We start from the raw sequence: 18,891 nt of genomic DNA, 5'->3' as shown, positions 1-18,891 counted from the left end.
TAGTGCCTACCACAGTGCCAGTCAGTACCCATCACAGTGCCAATCAGTGCCCAGCAGTAAAACCTGTCAGTACCTCATCAGTGCCATCTGTTAATGCCACCTTACAGTGCCAGTCAGTGCTGCCTATCAGTGCCCATCACATCCTCCTGTCAGTGCCCATCACAGCTGCCAGTCAGTGCCCATCACAGCAGCCTGTCAGTACCACCTATCAGTGCCGCCTATTGGTGCCCATCAATTCTACATATCAGTGCCTCCTCATCAGTGCTGCCTCGTCAGTGCCCATCAGTTAAGGAGAAAACAAAATTTTATAACTGAAACGAAGAAAAAAAATTTCTCTTTTTTAGTTTAGCAAAAAATAAAAACCGCAGAAGTGATCAAAGACCACCAAAAAAAAGCTCTATTTGTGGGAACAAAATTATAAAAATTTTGTTTGGGTACAGTGTAATATGACCACGCAATTGTCATTCAAAGTGCGACAGTGCTGAAAGCTGAAAATTGTCCTGGGCGGGAAGGTGCGAAAGTGCCTGGTATTGAAGTGGTTAAAAAAATTAAAATTGGTTGCTTTTTTTTTCATTTATATTTTATTGGTATTTCCCCACCCCTGCAAATGGCGCCCCCTCCCATTCCTCCTCTCCTCCTGGATTTTTACACTTCCACATAGCTCTCAATAGAATTACTTGTTTTGTTTTTTTTTTTTTTTAATCTATCCACTTTTTGCATATTCCAGCAAACGTTTCTGTCTGGATATATATATATATATATTATTTTTTTTTTTTTTTTTCAATTCTTTTAAACCATTCCCTTATTGTAGGTCTTTCTGGGTCAAGCCATTTTTTTGGTATTACTCACTTTGCTGCGTTTAACAAAAAAGGACCTATTGTATTGTTATACTGTTTTACTGTTTTATTTATACCGTGGAATAAACAGCTCCATGGATTATCTGGTACCTCTGTTTCAGTAATTTCTACTATCTTTTGCCTCACCTCCCACCAGTAGGCAGTATTCCCGTATCTTTGGGCATTCCCACCATATGTGGGTTATAGCACCTTGTGAATTACATTCTCTCCAGCACAATGGAGTTTTTTCTTGTTGATATTTATGTGCTTTAACCAGAGTTATATACCATCTAGCCAGACATTTATTGTTACCTTCTATGCTATTTATATCTACCGAATAACTATATACAGCTCTTAGTGTTTTGTTTAATTGTTGCTCTGTTAGTCGTGTACCCAATTCCCTTCTTCCAATGTATGGAGGTATTTTTTCGGCTCCGCCATTTCCGTAGTTATTTTATATATCTTTGCTATACAATGTTTAACAGGCCCCTGAGAGTTACAATAGATTTTCAAATGAATTTAACTTTTCTTCTGATCTTATCGGTTGTGGGAGTGTTGACACAAAATGCTTTAGCTGTAAATACCTCCATTCATTCAATTTTTTCCATTCCTCCCTTGTGTTTCAATTCTTGAAATGGTGGACTTAGTTTACCTTTTTCTATAATATCTTTTAACTGTGTATTTTTAGCCCAATCCACAAATTGTGCCCTATTTTCCCGGTAAAAAAAATAGTGTCTGAAAATAAAGGTGAATTATATTCCCACTGTGCTTGTCGGTGCACTCTATCCCAAAACTTTTCTAGTTAATTCTGGGACTTTTTCATTTAACCACTTACAGACTGGAAGATTTTCCTGCTTAACCGCTTAAGCCCCAAGAAGCGCTGCACCCAAACAAAATTGACGTCCTTTTTTCCCACAAATAGAGCTTTCTTTTGGTGGTATTTGATTATCTCTGCGTTTTTTTTTTTTTTGCGCTATAAACAAAAAAAACACAATATTTTGTACTTTTTGCTATAATAAATATCCCCATTTTTTTATAAGAAAAAAGCTAATTTTTTCACACACAGATCCCGGTTCCCGGTGTGTCACAAGCGATCACGGAAGCCCGGTGGTCATCGCGCTAGAGGGGCACTCACATCGGCTCCAGGGGCGAGCGCGACCCTAGTGGCCACAGGGTGAAGCGACATAACATAACGTTGTTTCGCCCAGCCGTGCCATTCTGCCACAGTAAAACTGTGGCAGCTGGTCAGCAAGTGTTAAATGACCAGGCCATTTTTTGCAATAACGGCACTGCGTCGCTTTAACTGACAATTGCGCGGGTGGGAGATGCTGTACCCAAACAAAATTGACGTCCTTGATTTCCCACAAATAGAGCTTTCTTTTGGTGGTATTTGATCACCTCTGCGGTTTCTATAAACAAACAAGGCCGCAATTTTGAAAAAAAAAAACAATATTTTATACTTTGCTGTAATAAATATCCCCAATAATGTTTTTAAAAAACAAATTTCTTCATCAGTTTAGGCCAATATAAATTCTTCTACATATTTTTGGTAAAACAAAAATGCAATAAGCGTATATTGATTGGTTTGTGCAAAAGTTATAGCGTCTACAAACTATGGGAAAGATTTATGGCTTTTTTATTTATTTTTATTTTTTTTACTAGTAATGGCGGTGATCTGTGATTTTTAGCAGTACTGCGACATTGCGGGGGACAGATTAGACACTTTTGACACATTCTTTGGACCATTGACATTTATACAGCGATCAGTGTTTTAAAAATGCACTGATTACTGTGTAAATGTCACTGGTAGGGAAGGGGTTAAAACTAGGGTGTGATCAAGGGGTTAAATGTGTTCCCTAGTGAGTGTTTCTTACTGTGGGGGGATGGGACTGACTGGGTGAGAAGAAATTTTGCTGTTCCTACTTACTAGGAACAAACTATTTGTCTCCTCTCCCTGACAGAACGAACGGGGATTTGTGTGTTTACACACACAAATCCCTGTTCTGGCTCTCATGCCAAAGATCGCGCCTGCCGGCCACGCGCATCGGGTCCCCCGCCATGCAGCGGGTGCGCGCCTCCGGCGGCTCTTAAAGGGGAAAACGTACCCATACGTTGTTTTTCGGCAACGTGCCACTTTGCCGACTTATATCGGCGTGTGGTTATTATTCTATATTTATGTGGGACCCAAATATTCTTATCTAATTGTGTTTTACGCAATGTGTTTTCTACTTCCACCCATTTTTTATTGTTTATCCTAGTCCACTTAACCATTCGTGCTAATACTACGGCATCGTAGTATCTTTTTATAACTGGTGCAGCTTACCCCACCCCCCAATGTGCTTTACCTTTACTCAACACAGTGTGCTGTATCCTCGGTTTCTTATTCTGCCTTATTTTGATCTCATTCCTTTTAGTATTTAAAAATATGTCTGGGGTAGTGCTGTTGGGATCGTCTGAAACTTTTACAGTATTTTCCGGAGTATTACCATCTTTACAATATTTTTTCGTCCTATCCAGGAGAGTGGTTTTATAACTATTTTTTTAAGTTCCATCTTAATATCCTTTAGTAATGGGATATAATTTGCTTGGTATAATTGCCCAAGGGAGGAGGTTACTTTTATTCCGAGATGTTTTAAGTCTGTTTTCCCCCATGTGCAGTGGAACTCTTCCTCTTCCTGCTTGTTCTTCTTTTTTACTTATACTTATATTTAATATCTCTGACTTTATAAGATTTATCTTCAGATTAGATAGTTCTCCATATTTTTTTTTATTTATTTATTAAATTTGGTAATGTGATTCTGGGGTTGGTTATATAGCACAAGACATCGTCTGCATATGCTACTACTTTGTTCTTCTTCCCCGATCTTCACCTCTTTTATGTCTACATTGTTTTATGTAGTTGCCAAAAGTGGTTCCAGTGTCAGGACAAATAAAAGGGGTGAGAGCAGACATCCCTGTCTTGTACCATTTAGCATTTCAAAGGGGGGTGACAGGGTTCCATTAATTTTCACTGAGACCGTAGGATGTATAGCACTTTATTCCACCCAACCATCCTAGGGCCTATTCCAATATTCTCTATTGTTTTTATCATAAATTCCCAGTTTACTCTATCAAACGCCTTTTCTTATCGTACATCACGGGACATAGAGCCATAGTAGTTACTATGTGGGTTATAGGCCACCTTCAGGTGATCGACACTGGCACGCCCTAAATTAAAAAGTGCACTCCCTATATAACCCCTCCCACTGGTGGGAGTACCTCAGTTTTTTCGCCAGTGTCTAAGATGTTGGCCATGAGTAAAGATGTGCTCTGCTGAGCTCCACTGGAGCAATCCTTGCTGGGGCTAGCATGCAGCCGGATCCATTCAAAGTGTCTTTTTGGCCCGAATTGAATGATACCCGGGCCTCGTATACGAAGAAACGAGGTCTTGCCTGTAACGCTTGTCTTTTTAGAGAGCTGGACCACGGGATCCAGTACTTTTTGGTATTAAGGCAATAAGGTTTTACTGACGGAGGTGCTATTACAGGTCCAGGATTGTGGGTTTCCTCAAAGATCCCCAGCTCCTGAAGGTTTAACGGAACCCACCGTGAAGGGTGAATATTGGGTCTGTTGTTTTACCACAGAAAACCCTGCGGCAGGAAAGGTAAGTGAAGTTTTTCTAAGAAATGTTCAATATTTTCTTATGTCTCCTTTAATTAGTAAATGTCATGCCTATGTGTCACCACTGGAGGCTGTATAGAGCACTTACGTCTCATGCTTCTCAGAGAGCCCACGATGTGTCCAGGAAACAGCAGTTTTCTCTTCCTCCAGCCGGCAGCAGACCTCCTGGAAGTCTGGGGGGGGGGGGGTTTGCCTCCCCACCAGACACCCCCCTGTGCTGTTTTTCTTTCAGGGAAAGAGCTTACGGTGGTTTCCAGGCCCCCCCCCTTCCCCCCCCCGCCATTTCTCTCTGTTGATCCCATAGGATCGGAGCCAGCGCTCGCGTGGGAAAAGCTTTCTTTTGAAAGGAGAGTGGAAGGGACATAGCAATGGGGGGGCGGAGATTAGCGCGGTGTTGGCGTCCTCCAACGCTCAGCTCGGGGAATATGTGTTTTAAAGGCACCATTTTTCTGTTTCAAACTGCGGACACAAGAGCGAAGGTATATATGAGGTTTGGTGACACGGGCATTCCTTTGACACATTTACTACTGCATCAGGCTGAGCATTAATAGCAGCAGCAGAGCTGGACTATTGCTCAAGCAATGCATGCATTCCTTCTGGTAGAACCTCTGCTTTGTGCATCAGGCTATGGTTGGAAGGGAGGTTAAAATCACCTCAAAAAAGAGCTCTAGAAAGACTTTAGTCACTAGGGAGCCTAGACCCATCTCAAAAAAGAGGGCACCCTTCCCTGAGAGTAATATGGCTGGTCAGAGCGAGCCATCAGGAGGGGCCAGGGTTGCAGCTGATTTTAGCATTACAGCCCCTGTATATATGACTAAGGAGGTTTTTTCTCCAACCATTCTAACTTTGGAGCAAAAAATTGATGCTTAATCGCATCCCAGAGTGGGACTAAGCATAACAGGTCCCCGTTCATTGCTCAGGACCCTCATGATGAGGAATAAGGGGCAAGAGATGACGAATTTCTCTCAAGGGACCAGGAAGAGGCTGATGTCCGAAGAACCTAATTTGAAAATATCAGGTTCGCGGGAAAAATTGGTTGGTACAGTCTCTCACTGAATTGGTCCGCTCCACATTTTTACTGCCAATAAGCGCAGTCAGTCGATGAGCCCACTTCTGGTTTGGGTTCATTAAACCTCCTCAATCTGTTCATGCTTTTCCTATCCATTCATGGCTAAAAAAGCTTATGTATTCTGAGTGTGGGAGCACCCAGATAAACAGTTTTTTCCTCCAAAAAAGTTTTTCAATACTCTATCCTATGGAGGAAAAGTTCTATAAGAAAAGGGGATTTCCAGCAATTGACGCTGCTATATCCTTACTTGTCCAGCAGACAATGCTCATATGCTAAAGGATCCAACAGATAAGAAGTTGGAATTCTTTTTTAAAAGCTATTTCGCTCGCAGGTTCAGCCTGCGCTGGCAACGATCAGAGTATCTCAGTCCTTAAAGGACCAGTTTATGGAGATACTCAAGATTATTCCTGATCAGCAGGCCCAAGATTTGGCCGGGATATCAGAAGCGTTGTGTTTTACAGTAGACACTATGAAAGATTCTATTCAGGCCTCACAGCACATGTGCATAGAATCCTATGGTTGAAAAATTGGTCAGCCAAAGCGCCATGCAAAAGCTCTTAGCCAGTTTCCCATTTCATGGTGAACGGTTATTTGACAATCTGGATAGGTTTATCCAAAGAATTTCTAATGGGAAAATGTCCCTTTCTTTCTCGAACATCACGGGACACAGAGCCACAGTAATAACTGATGGGTTATGTAGGTACCGTTAGGTATTGGACACTGGTCACACCCTAAGCAGGAAGTTCAACCCCCTATATAATCCCTCCCCTTCCAGGGATACCTCAGTTTTTACGCCAGTGTCTTAGGTGTTGGACGTATAAAGATGTCCTGTGCTGAAGCTCCAAAGGGATATCCTATACTGGGGCAAACCGGATCCATTCAAAGTGTCCTTTCATGGCCGAATTGGTTGGTACCCGTGCCTCGTGTCCGAAGAAACGAGGTTTTACCTGTAACGCTTCTCTTTTTAGAGAGCTGGACCCCGCAGATCAGAAAATGGCTTTAAATCTCCTAGTTTCTGGCTGGGTGCTGTACAGGGCCAGAACTGCAGGATCTCCCTATTTGTAGGGGGCCCCAGTCTTTTTAAATGGAGCCCACCGTGAGAGGTGAAGATTGGGTCTGTATAAACAGAACCCTGCGGCTGGATAAGGTAAGAGGAAATTCCACAGAATTTTTGAATTCTAGTAGGTTTTCTCCTTTAAGGTAAATGCATGCTATGCCTATTGTGACCACCGGGGGCTGCCAAGAGCACATACCTTCTCATGCTGATCTGTCTCAGCGTTCAACGCTGCACAGCTCCTCCGGCCGGCTCCAGGTAGGATGGGATGGGGGTTTTTTTCCTCTGGGATATTCCCCCCAGGCTAGGGGGAGGCTACAGATAGGCTGTAAGGCAGTTTTAAACCGCACTGTTACCGCCGCTGCCAGGCCGCCATTGCACATGCAGGCCCCATCACTGCTGGCCTCCTCCTTCTTCCCCCACCCCCAGCCTTCCTCCAGGCTTGTCCCGGAAGGGTCGGCTCGTGCGGGAAGCGCTCGTTTTTGATAACGAAGGGGGGGGGGGCGGAGCGTCAGCTCAGCGTGCTCAGACGCCCACATTGCCAGATGCATGGCTATTTAAAGCACACTTTACAGGTGCTCTGTTGCTTTGCACTATGGGTAGAAGAGGTTCAAGTACCCCCAGAACCAGAGACACTAGGGGATCTCGTTCAGGTTCTGAGGACCCCCTGTCTGCTACATCCTCCCCCCCTGAGGGGCCAGGGACGGCTGGTCAGGGAGAGCCGTTGGGGTCAGGGGCTGTACCTGCTTCTGGCGCTTCAGCCCCTGTATACATTACACAAGAGGTTTTTTCCTCAACCATTACTGGGTTAGAGGAAAGATTAATGGCCGTGATTACTTCTTCACTCAGTGGAAAGAAACGTACTAGGCCTTCCTCTGTTTCCCAAGACCCTCAGGTAGAGGAGCTCTGGGATAAAGGAGACGAATCCCTTTCAGAGGATCAGGATGGGACGGATGATTCCTCTTTGGAGGAATCCGGTGGAGAGGGACCCTATTCGGCTTCCCAAGAGGAGAAAGTCTTAGTACAGATCCTTACTGGATTGGTCCACTCCACATTTAAATTGCCCGTACCTGAATCTGTTAAGGAATCCTCTTCTTCTTTGGGGTCGCTGAAACCCTCTCAAACAGCACATGCTTTTCCTGTTCATAATTTACTTGAAAAGCTCCTTTATTCTGAGTGGGATCACCCAGATAAGCGATGTGGGGAATGCCGGCCATTGACACGGCCATTTCCTCTGTAAATAGTAGTCTGACTTGTCCTGTAGACAACGCTCAGATGCTCAGGGATCCTGTGGATAAAAAGATGGAATCCTTATTGAAGGATGTTTTTTCCTTAGCAGGATCAGTGGCCCAACCTGCAGTAGCAGCGATTGGAGTCTGTCAATACTTAAGAGACCACGTTAAGCAGGTCATCAAAGTTTTACCTGAACAACAGGCCCAGGGGTTTGCTAACCTTCCAGCGGCCTTATGTTATGTTGTTGACACCATCAGAGATTCTATCATGCAAGCCTCTCGCCTTTCACTTGGGTTGGTGCATATGCGTAGAATCTTATGGTTGAAAAATTGCCCAGCCGAAGCACCATGTAAGAAGCTCTTGGCTGGGTTTCCTTTTCGTGTTGCAAGGTTGTTTGGAGAAGACTTGGATAACTATATCAAGAGAATCTCTTGTGGGAAAAGCATTCTCTTACCTGTTAAGAAGAAGAGTAAGCGTCCCTCTTTTAAACGGACTCTTTCCCCAGCGCCAGGGGCATCAGCCTCCAGGCAGTCACGACGGCCTCCTCCGTCTGGGGCAAGAAACAAGAGTCAACCCCAGGGACAAAGGAAGTCCTGGGGGAAGAAGTCTTCTAGACAAGACACTAAGGCCTCTTCATGAAGGGGCGCCCCCGCTCGCTCGAGTGGGGGGAAGACTGCTACAGTTCTCAAGGCTCTGGCAGGAGGACTTCCAGGACGGATAGGTAATCTCCACTGTAACCTTAGGGTACAGGCTGGAGTTCCAATTTCCCTCTCCTCATTTCCTTAGATCAAGTGTTCCCAGAGAAGAAGCATTCGCTCCTTCTAGCGTTAGAGCGACTTTTGTCGCAAGAGGTCATTATGGTGGTTCCCACAAAGGATCAAGGATTGGGCTTCTATTCCAACCTTTTTACGGTCCAAAAACCAAATGGGGATGTCAGACCCATTCTGGATTTAAGGGATCTGAATCAATTCCTAAGGATACCATCCTTCCGCATGGAATCAATTCGGACAGTAGTCTCCATCCTGCAGGGAGGAGAATTTTTGTCATCGATAGACATCAGAGATGCATACCTACATGTGCCCATTTTTCCTGCTCATCAGAAGTTTCTGCGCTTCGAGATAAGAGGGCGCCATTTCCAGTTCGTGGCTCTGCCTTTCGGGACAGCCACTGCACCTCGAGTGTTTACGAAGATCTTGGCTCCTCCTCTGGCCAGATTAAGGGTTCAGAGTATAACTGTCATAGCATACCTAGACGACCTGCTCTTGATAGACCGGTCGGTGGCTTCCTTGAACAGGAACTTGAGGACCACGGTCAAGTATCTGGAACGTCTAGGTTGGATCCTCAACCTAGAAAAATCTTTCCTAAAACCACTAAGAAGACTGGAGTATTTGGGTCTGATCATAGATACAAGCCAGGAGAAAGTATTTCTTCCTCAGGCAAAGATCACTGCTTTAAGGGAGCTGATTCTGACAGTCAGGACCAAGAAGGGTCCTTCTGTCCGCCTTTGTATGAGGCTGCTGGGGAAGATGGTGTCTTCTTTCAAAGCAGTTCCCTATGCTCAGTTCCATTCAAGACTACTGCAACACAGTATTCTGTCGGCCTGGAACAAGAAGGTTCAGGCATTAGACTTTCCGATGCACCTATCACATGCGGTGTGTCAGAGCCTCAATTGGTGGCTCATACCCAAAAACCTGCAGAAGGGGAAATCCTTTCTACCGGTTACCTGGACGGTGGTAACAACAGATGCCAGTCTGTCAGGTTGGGGAGCAGTTCTGGAACAGTCTGCGATCCAGGGGCTATGGTCCAAGACCGAGAGGACCTTACCCATCAACATTCTGGAGATCCGGGCAGTATACCTAGCCCTAAAAGCCTGGACTATCAGGCTACAGGGTTGCCCGGTCAGGATCCAGTCCGACAAATGCCACAGCAGTGGCTTATGTCAATCATCAGGGAGGCACCCGGAGCCGAGCTTCTCAAAAGGAGGTGAACCAGATCTTAGTCTGGGCAGAGATGCATGTGCCATGCATATCTGCAGTTTTCATTCCAGGGATAGAGAACTGGCAGGCAGACTATCTAAGTCGCCAGCAGTTACTCCCAGGGGAATGGTCTCTACACCCCGACGTCTTTTGGGCCTTATGCCAAAGATGGGGGGTCCCAGATGTCGATCCTTTGCATCCCGATTCAACAAAAAGATAGACAGATTTGTGGCAAGGACGAGGGATCCTCTTGCATGCGGGACGGATGCGTTGGTGATTCTGTGGCATCGGTTCTCACTGATTTATGCATTCCCGCCTATTCTGCTACTGCCACGACTCCTTCGCAGGATCAGGCAGGAAAGGAAGTCAGTACTTCTGGTGGCCCCCGCTTGGCCCAGAAGGACTTGGTATGCAGAAATAGTAAGGATGACGGTGGGTTCCCCGTGGACCCTACCGGTACACCCAGACCTGTTATCTCAGGGTCCAGTGTTCCATCCTGCCTTACAAACGATAAATTTTACAGTTTGGCTATTGAGACCCACGTTCTGAAGAGTCGTGGGCTTTCAAGTCCGGTGATATCTACCTTGATCAATGCAAGGAAGCCAGCTTCCAGAATGATTTATCATAGAGTCTGGAAAGCTTATGTATCCTGGTGTGAATCCAGGGGTTGGCATCCTAGAAAATATAGGTGATAATAACTGTAAGCGCTTATACAGAAGATGCATACAATCCTGGGGGTATATAAAAATTAGCCAGGCATACAGTCCATGGCCATAGTAGTGGCAGTCCAGGGGTTAATACAGTCTCTGATCGTTCAGGATGTGAAGGGCTGGCTAGTGGGATGGTTGATCCTAAGGGCGGCTGCTGTCCTCAGAGAGCTGGCTCTGTGGTATAGCAAGAGGGGGTGGAGAAAAGGAAGCGCCACCTGAGTGCAGTATTAATGTAAGAATTTAATGACATAAAAAATATACACTTACAGGAAAGAAAAATTAAAAAGGCTCATCTGTGAGTAGGCAGTGTAAATCTTAATTTCCAGTCCGGAACTTGTACCAGCGTTGTAGGGCTGCAGATGGAGGCTTGCAGCTTGTGTCTCTTCCTGTGGCCGTCAGGGAGAAGCTGGGACCGGCGTGGAACGCACGGGGGAGGTGCGTGACGTCACAGGTCATTCAAAAGACTTCCGGGTACACTCCAGGGGGAGGGCTAACATCGAGGGAGGGCTCTGAAGGCTGAGTGTGCTTGGCTACGCGCTCGGAGCTGCTGCTCCTTCAATAGGCCTGAAGGGGGGTGTGTCAGTGATGTGCTATTTATATGCCGGCGCTGTGGGACAACAAGGCTCAGCGTCGGCTAACAGCACATCACTGATGAGGGCTGTGAGAGGCAGTTTACTAAGAACACTTAATGGCAGATATTAATATAATCGCACTGACATACTTAAAAGCTCATAAGAGCTGGACGTGAATAAAAAGTATATATGTTAAAACTATAAAAAATACAGTATTTACAGTACTGTATAAATATTTATAAGAACACATATATATGGAAAAAATTGATATAGGGATTGAAAAAACTATAGAAAATATATATGTAAATAAATGAAATAAAAATTAAAATGAAAATAAAAATAATAATAATAAGATAAAATAATAATAATAAAATTGATGAATATCAAAAAAGGGGGGAAAGGTGTTTACAAAACATTATTTATATATATGTGTATATCTATATACACTATCAAAGGATGGTGTTGAAAGAAGGTTGGGTGGTATATGATGGTGGGGGGGAGGTGTATATATACATGTACACGCATACATGCCACTACTATGGCCATGGACTGTATGCCTGGCTAATTTTTATATACCCCCAGGATTGTATGCATCTTCTGTATAAGCGCTTACAGTTATTATCACCTCTATCTGCCTGTCATTGTTTGCTTTAACTGAGCTGCTATACTGTGCTACATTTGCTATCAATTTATTTATATTGTTTGATTATTGTACTAATATTGCTTCTATGGATCCACTCACGGCCATTGAAGACAACAAACATATTGTCTTGGAGGAATTTCTTGCCCTCTTTCCCACTCATTTTTTTAAAAAAGACTGCCCCATCGCAGGCTCCAAGATCCTCATTCCAAAATTATGCACCCTTTTTAAAAAACTTGAAGACCTTATCTCCACCGCCAACCAGCAGTGGTGGGATAAGTTTTTTCTGCAATTATATATTTCACATAAAATCTCCCCCAGAGGACTTCGAGTCCTAAAACAGTGCGCCTTCCTCGATCCAGATTTACACACAGAATGGGCACACATATCCAAATTCTGCACAGCAAAATGGATGGGTATTATCACCCAACAGAGAGATAGAAAATACACAGCTCTCAAAGACAAAATTGTCAGCCTTTGTAGTACTATTTGTGACACTATTCCCCACTTTACCGCACACTTGGTTTAGTATGCTTAAAAGGAACACAATCAGAAATGAAGACCAGATCATTACTAATAAACTCGGTAAATTCAGAAGAGATCTATTCGATTACAACACTAACCAAATATTTAGTTGGAAAAAGAAAAAGTACCCCAGCCATAACCCAGGTTCTGGTCCTCGTCCACACATGTCCATCCAGACCCACGGGAGCCTTTCTACATCCCAAACGGCACCCAAACATATACCGCCACCTCCATCCCAGTACACATCCAGATCCAGGCCAGCATCCCACCACACTTCACACTTCCCAACTGGACCCAAGCCACTTACTCCCAAACCCAAACGCCTCAGGAATAGACAGAACAAAGCCTCTGCTGGTCCTGCTCAGGCGTCGATACTCTCTACCAATCATGACAATCAAATACAGCAACCCACCTCTGCCCAAGGTATAGATCACACCGATGTCTCTCCACACATCCCTATACCACTACCCCACTCGGAAGCAAACCCTCATAATTCTCATGATAACTCACAAAGTAATACCCATGATCACCTTAATACAACCAGTGATCCACAACCAATAGCTTGGATAGAGAATCTCCCTCTCACACAGTTGCTTAAACCCAGATCTCCGATCGATATAGCTACCAACCTAGAAAATGATTTTTTAGTACCTACCCCCGCACTGCTCCTCACCAAAAGAAAATACGTAGAAGAGGACGGAGGGGGGGACGAGGAAGGAAGGTTAGAAAAGATGCTGAAACTGTAAAAATTTACAATCTCTCCCACACTTCCCTAACCGCATATGATACATCCCTCCTCAGTAAAGGTCTCACCTTTGCCCCCACCATGCAACCAAATAGCTTCACTCTATTCAAAGACCTCAATAAGTTTATCAGAGACCTTACAGTCCAGAGGCACTTCAATATTCAATCATCCAAACAGGCCTCCACTTCTGACATCATTCATCCTACTCCCACTTCTGATTGTGCTTCATGTGACGAATCAGATAGACCCGTAATTGTGCTACTGGAGGAGTTATATGCGGAGAACTTTAATGCTGACCTTGAATGGCTTACTCAACATGGCTCCACCTCACCCCCAGTTAGACATACTTCACTACGTCCCAAGTCCATCTTTAATCCAACATGGAATAAGGGCCCGTACTTACAGTCCTTTTACCAAGTAGTCTATACAGACCTCGTCAAAATGTGCAATAACATCTCCAAACATACTTATATCAAATCCAACCTTTCCCCATTGGAACGCAAGGCCCTGGTACAGCTGACTCACAACAAATCCATCGTCATCAAACCAGCGGACAAAGGGGGCAGTATAGTGATTCAAGATAGAGAAGATTATATTCTCGAATCACAGAGACTACTCTCGGACATAAGCACATATGCCAGACTCCCCAGTGACCCCACATCCCAGTTCTCACTTGAAGCCGCCACACTGGTCAACAAAGCCCTTACTGATAAAATTATCTCCAAATCAGAAGCTGCATTTTTTAAAAGAAACTTCTACAAAGTCCCATACTTTTATCACCTGCCCAAAATCCATAAGGATCTGACCCACCCTCCTGGTCGTCCTATAGTAGCTGCCATGGACAGTGTCACCAGTGGATTTTCTATATACATCGATCAATTTCTTCAACCCCTAGCACAGAACCTCCCCTCTTACATACGGGACGGACCTCATCTACTTGATATGCTCAAACCCTATACATGGAATAAAAACTACTGGTGGCTCTCCCTTGATGTGTCATCACTTTATACATCTATACCCCATGATGTAGGGGTTAGAGCTGTAGAACATTTCCTGGCAAACGACCCCCTCACTAATCCCCGGCAAGCTAATTTTATACTTGAAGCCCTAGTTTTCTGCCTCCAACATAACTATTTTGAGTCAGAAGGGACACACTACCTTCAGATCAACGGTACAGCTATGGGGGCAAACTTTGCCCCAAGCTACGCGAATCTCACTATGGGATACTGGGAACATAGGTACCTCGCAGTCGACCACCCCTTCGCCTCACACGTAATATACTATGGCCGATACATCGATGACATAGTGATTATCTGGGACGGTACTCTTTAAGATATTCTTACGTTTGTCCAGTACTGCAACACCAACACCTTGGGCCTATCTTTCACCTACGTGGCTGACCCTGACACTCTGGCATTCTTAGACCTTGAACTCTGCCACGATGAGGAAACCATATATGCCAAGAATTTCATCAAACCTACTGCAAGCAATTCCTTTATTCACTACACCAGTTGCCATCACCCCAGATGGGTGAATAACATCCCCCGTAGCCAGTTTTGTCGCCTTCGGAGGAATTGCACCAGAGACTCTGACTACGAAATCCACGGTCAAATCTTGTCTAAAAAATTCCAAGATAAAGGATATCCTGTCCCACTCATAGATGCAGCCTTCAACAACTACTGCAAACCTCCCACCAGTCGTCACAACTCCTCACCTGCTGTCAAGCAACCAACCCGTTTCATCACACAATATCATGATAAACATAAGAAAATGGAGAAAATATTAGAGTCCCATTGGTCCATCCTCTTGGAAGACCCTCACCTGAAAACTACAGTTGGTATCAAACCCAAAGTAACTTACAGAAGATCAAAGAACATCAAAAGCAAAATTGCCCCTAGTAGAATCAAGTCCCTCCAACCCATTCTTCCACAACCTGTCCTTATACCCCTCAGAGGGATGTATCAATGTAAGAAACCCCTCTGCCTCACCTGCCAATTCGTACACCATGGCCAGAAAACCTTCAACGTAAAAGGAAAATGTTACACCCTCAAAGAATTTTACAATTGCTCTACGGACTTCGTCATATACTGCCTTACCTGTCCCTGTGGGTTGTTTTATGTCGGTCAGACCATAAGGGCACTTAGAGCACGGTTTGGGGAACATCGGCGCTTCATTGAAAAAGGCAGAGACCACCATAGCGTCCCCAAACATTTCCTCACACACCATGACCGTTCTACGGCCGGCCTCAGTGTATGGGTCATCGAATCCATTCCCGCCACATATCCTTCAGCTGAACGCTTCAAACGCCTGTGCCAACAAGAGACCTACTGGATCTATTCTTTGGGTACCCTTACACCCGGTGGGTTGAACGAGGAAATTGAAGTACACACACTACTATAAGCCACCCCTTTTTTTTCCCCCTTTCCCCTCCCCCCCAAGGGATTACCCTTACCCCCTGCTTCCTAGGTGTCCTCCGGCCCCCCCCTCCTTTTCCGTCCCACCCCTGCCCTCCTTTCCCCCCCATCTTTCCCCTCCCCCTCCCACTCCCCTTCCCCCTTCTTTCCAGTCTGTTATCCATAACCAATAATAAACACCCCCCCCTATAATTAAACCCAGGCCCCCCCCTCTCTTTCGCCCCCTCTCATACATAAATGTGTATATATATATGCGTGTGCGTGTATGTGTGTACATGTATATATACACCTTCCCCCCCCTATCATATACCACCCAACCTTCTTTCAACACCATCCTTTGATAGTGTATATAGATATACACATATATATAAATAACGTTTTGTAAACACCTTTCCCCCTTTTTTGATATTCATCATCAATTTTATTATTATTATTGTTATTTTATCTTATTATTATTTTTATTTTTATTTTCATTTTCATTTTAATTTTTATTTCATTTATACATATATATTTTCTATAGTTTTTTCAATCCCTATATCAATTTTTTCCATATATATGTGTTCTTATAAATATTTATACAGTACTGTAAATACTGTATTTTTTATAGTTTTAACATATATACTTTTTATTCACGTCCAGCTCTTATGAGCTTTTAAGTATGTCAGTGCGATTATATTAATATCTGCCATTAAGTGTTCTTAGTAAACTGCCTCTCACAGCCCTCATCAGTGATGTGCTGTTAGCCGACGCTGAGCCTTGTTGTCCCACAGCCCTCCCCCTGGAGTGTACACGGAAGTCTTTTGAATGACCTGTGACGTCACACACCTCCCCCGTGCGTTCCACGCCGGCCCCAGCTTCTCCCTGACGGCCACAGGAAGAGACACAAGCTGCAAGCCTCCATCTGCAGCCCTACAACGCTGGTACAAGTTCCGGACTGGAAATTGAGGAAGATTTACACTGCCTACTCACAGATGAGCCTTTTTAATTTTTCTTTCCTGTAAGTGTATATTTTTTATGTCATTAAATTCTTACATTAATACTGCACTCAGGTGGCGCTTCCTTTTCTCCACCCCCTCTTGCTATCCCAGAAAATATGTCATAGGTAGAATTCTTGATTTTCTACAATTAGGATTAGAGATGAAGCTGGCCTTGAGTACCATCAAGGGCCAGGTCTCGGCCTTATCAGTATTGTTTCAACGGCCACTTGCTTTGCATTCTTTGGTCCGAAACTTTATGCAGGGGGTGATGCGCCTTAATCCTCTGGTTAAGGCGCCCCTAAACCCCTGGGACTTGAATTTGGTTCTGGCGGTGTTACAGAAACAGCCTTTTGAACCAATACGTCAGATTCCTTTGGTCTTGCTGACGAGGAAACTAATTTTTCTGATAGCCATCTCTTCTGCTAGAAGAGTATCAGAATTAGCAGCTCTTTCCTGTAAGGAGCCTTATTTGATTGTACACAAGGATAGAGTGGTTTTGCGCCCTCATCCTAGTTTTTTACCGAAGGTGGTTTCAGATTTTCATCTAAACCAAGACATTGTTCTGCCTTCCTTTTTTTCAGATCCCTGTTATCCGGAAGAGAGGTCACTACATTCTTTGGATGTAGTAAGAGCAGTCAAGACCTATCTGGAAGCAACTGCTTAGATTCTCAAAACGGATGTTTTGTTCGTGCTGCCAGAGGGTCCCAATAGAGGACAGGCAGCGTCAAAAGCTACCATTTCTAAATGGATTCGACAATTGATTATTCAAGCTTACTGTTTGAAACAGAAGATTCCTCCGTTTCAGATCAATGCACATTCCACAGTGGCTATTAGTGCTTCTTGGGCAGTGCATCACCAGGCCTCTATGGCTCAGATCTGCAAGGCTGCAACCTGGTTTTCAGTGCATACATTCACCAGATTTTATCAAGTGGATGTGAGAAGGCATGAGGATATCGCCTTTGGGCGTAGTGTGCTGCAGACAGCGGTACAGGGTCCTCAGGTCTGATTGCACCCTACTTGGTTGTGATTCCCTCCCCCCTCAGTTGGCATTGCATTGGGACATCCCATCAGTTATTACTGTGGCTCTGTGTCCCGTGATGTTCGAGAAAGAAAATAGGGTTTTTTATAACAGCTTACCTGTAAAATTCATCATGGGACACAGAGGTCCCGCCCCTCTTCTAATACACTTATATTGCTTTGCTACAAAACTGAGGTATCCCCGGAAGGGGAGGGATTATATATGGATTTGAACTTCCTGCTTAGGGTGTGACCAGTGTCCAATACCTAATGGTACCTACATAACCCATCAGTTATTACTGTGGCTCTGTGTCCCGTGATGTCCATCGAAAGAAAAGGATTTTACAGGTAAGCTGTTATAAAAAAAATCCTATTTTTTACTGGTTAAAAAGAAGTTTAAGCATTTTTTCTTTTAAAACGTGCTTCTTCTCCGGTGCCAGGGGCATCAGCCTCCAGGCAGTCACGACGGCCTACACCGTCAGGTTCAAGAGGTAAACCTCATTGTCACTCCCAGGGTCAAAAGAGGCCCTGGGGGAGGAAACCCACAAAACAAAATACTAAAACCTCTTTATGAAGGGGCACCCCTGCTCGCTCGAGTTGGGGGAAGGCTTCTACAGTTTTCAAGGGTCTGGCAGGAACAATGTCAAGACAGATGGGTGGCTTCCTCAATTTCTCTAGGCTACAAACGAGTTCCGAGGGTTCCCGTCTACTCGTTTTCTCAAACGTTCCCAGAGATCCAGTGAAAAAGAAGTCTCTCGTTCTAGCCTTGGATCATCCCTTGTCTCAAGGAGTGAGATCGGTGGTCCCCTTGGAAGAGCAAGTATTAGGGTTTGAAGAATATAATGTAGGTGTGGCGCTGCTCTGCTGTAATGCGATTTTTCATGGTTATCTTGCGTGATAACTTAATTAGAAATTCCTAGCTGCATGAATTGCAATGAAAACTTCATAAATGGAATAGCTTATTTACAGGAAGCATAACTTGAACCCAATTCCACTATTGAAACACAAAAGATCTTTTGAGTGAAGTGGCCAAAAGGCCAGTGAATACTTATTTTCCACTTTGTGCTGTTTATTCAATTTAATTACATCCACTAATGTAAATATTATGTTATTAAAAAATTAATATAAATTATACCTTTAAATGTTGTTTGTGTTTTTTTTTTAAAATATAGGAATATGGGTGAAACTAGTTAAATGTGTAGAAATATACAGAGGTGTGCAAGATTATGCAATAAATAAAAATACAATAAACCTATAACTAAGTGTCACCTATACCAAAATTAAAAATAAAGGCTACTTATTGATTACATATACGTGAATACTTTTATTACATATTATTCAACTTAAGTGCAAAAATAAGTGCAAAAAACGTGCTATTTCTGTTAGATCATAAAGTGACTGGTGCTTATACTATAAACGATCGATTTGTGCTTCATAAGCCCAGTACTTGCTATAATGATATA

The 18,891-nt window shown here is 43.9% G+C and overlaps 1 protein-coding gene across 1 annotated transcript in view; it reads left to right on the top strand.

Moving 5' to 3' along the window:
- NUP133 (nucleoporin 133) overlaps window positions 1–18,891 on the top strand; it is a 1,112,480-nt gene that overhangs the window by 1,001,377 nt on the left and 92,212 nt on the right. Inside the window, 1 exon segment of the mRNA XM_073627602.1 lies at window positions 4,363–4,479. Within this exon segment, the coding sequence (XP_073483703.1) occupies window positions 4,363–4,479 (117 nt within the window).

This window comes from Aquarana catesbeiana, linkage group LG04 (assembly GCF_042186555.1).
Source record: "Aquarana catesbeiana isolate 2022-GZ linkage group LG04, ASM4218655v1, whole genome shotgun sequence".
In the NCBI taxonomy this organism is placed as follows: domain Eukaryota; kingdom Metazoa; phylum Chordata; class Amphibia; order Anura; family Ranidae; genus Aquarana; species Aquarana catesbeiana.
Note: the sequence above shows the minus strand (reverse complement) of the source record. Positions and strands in the feature narration are given on the sequence as shown.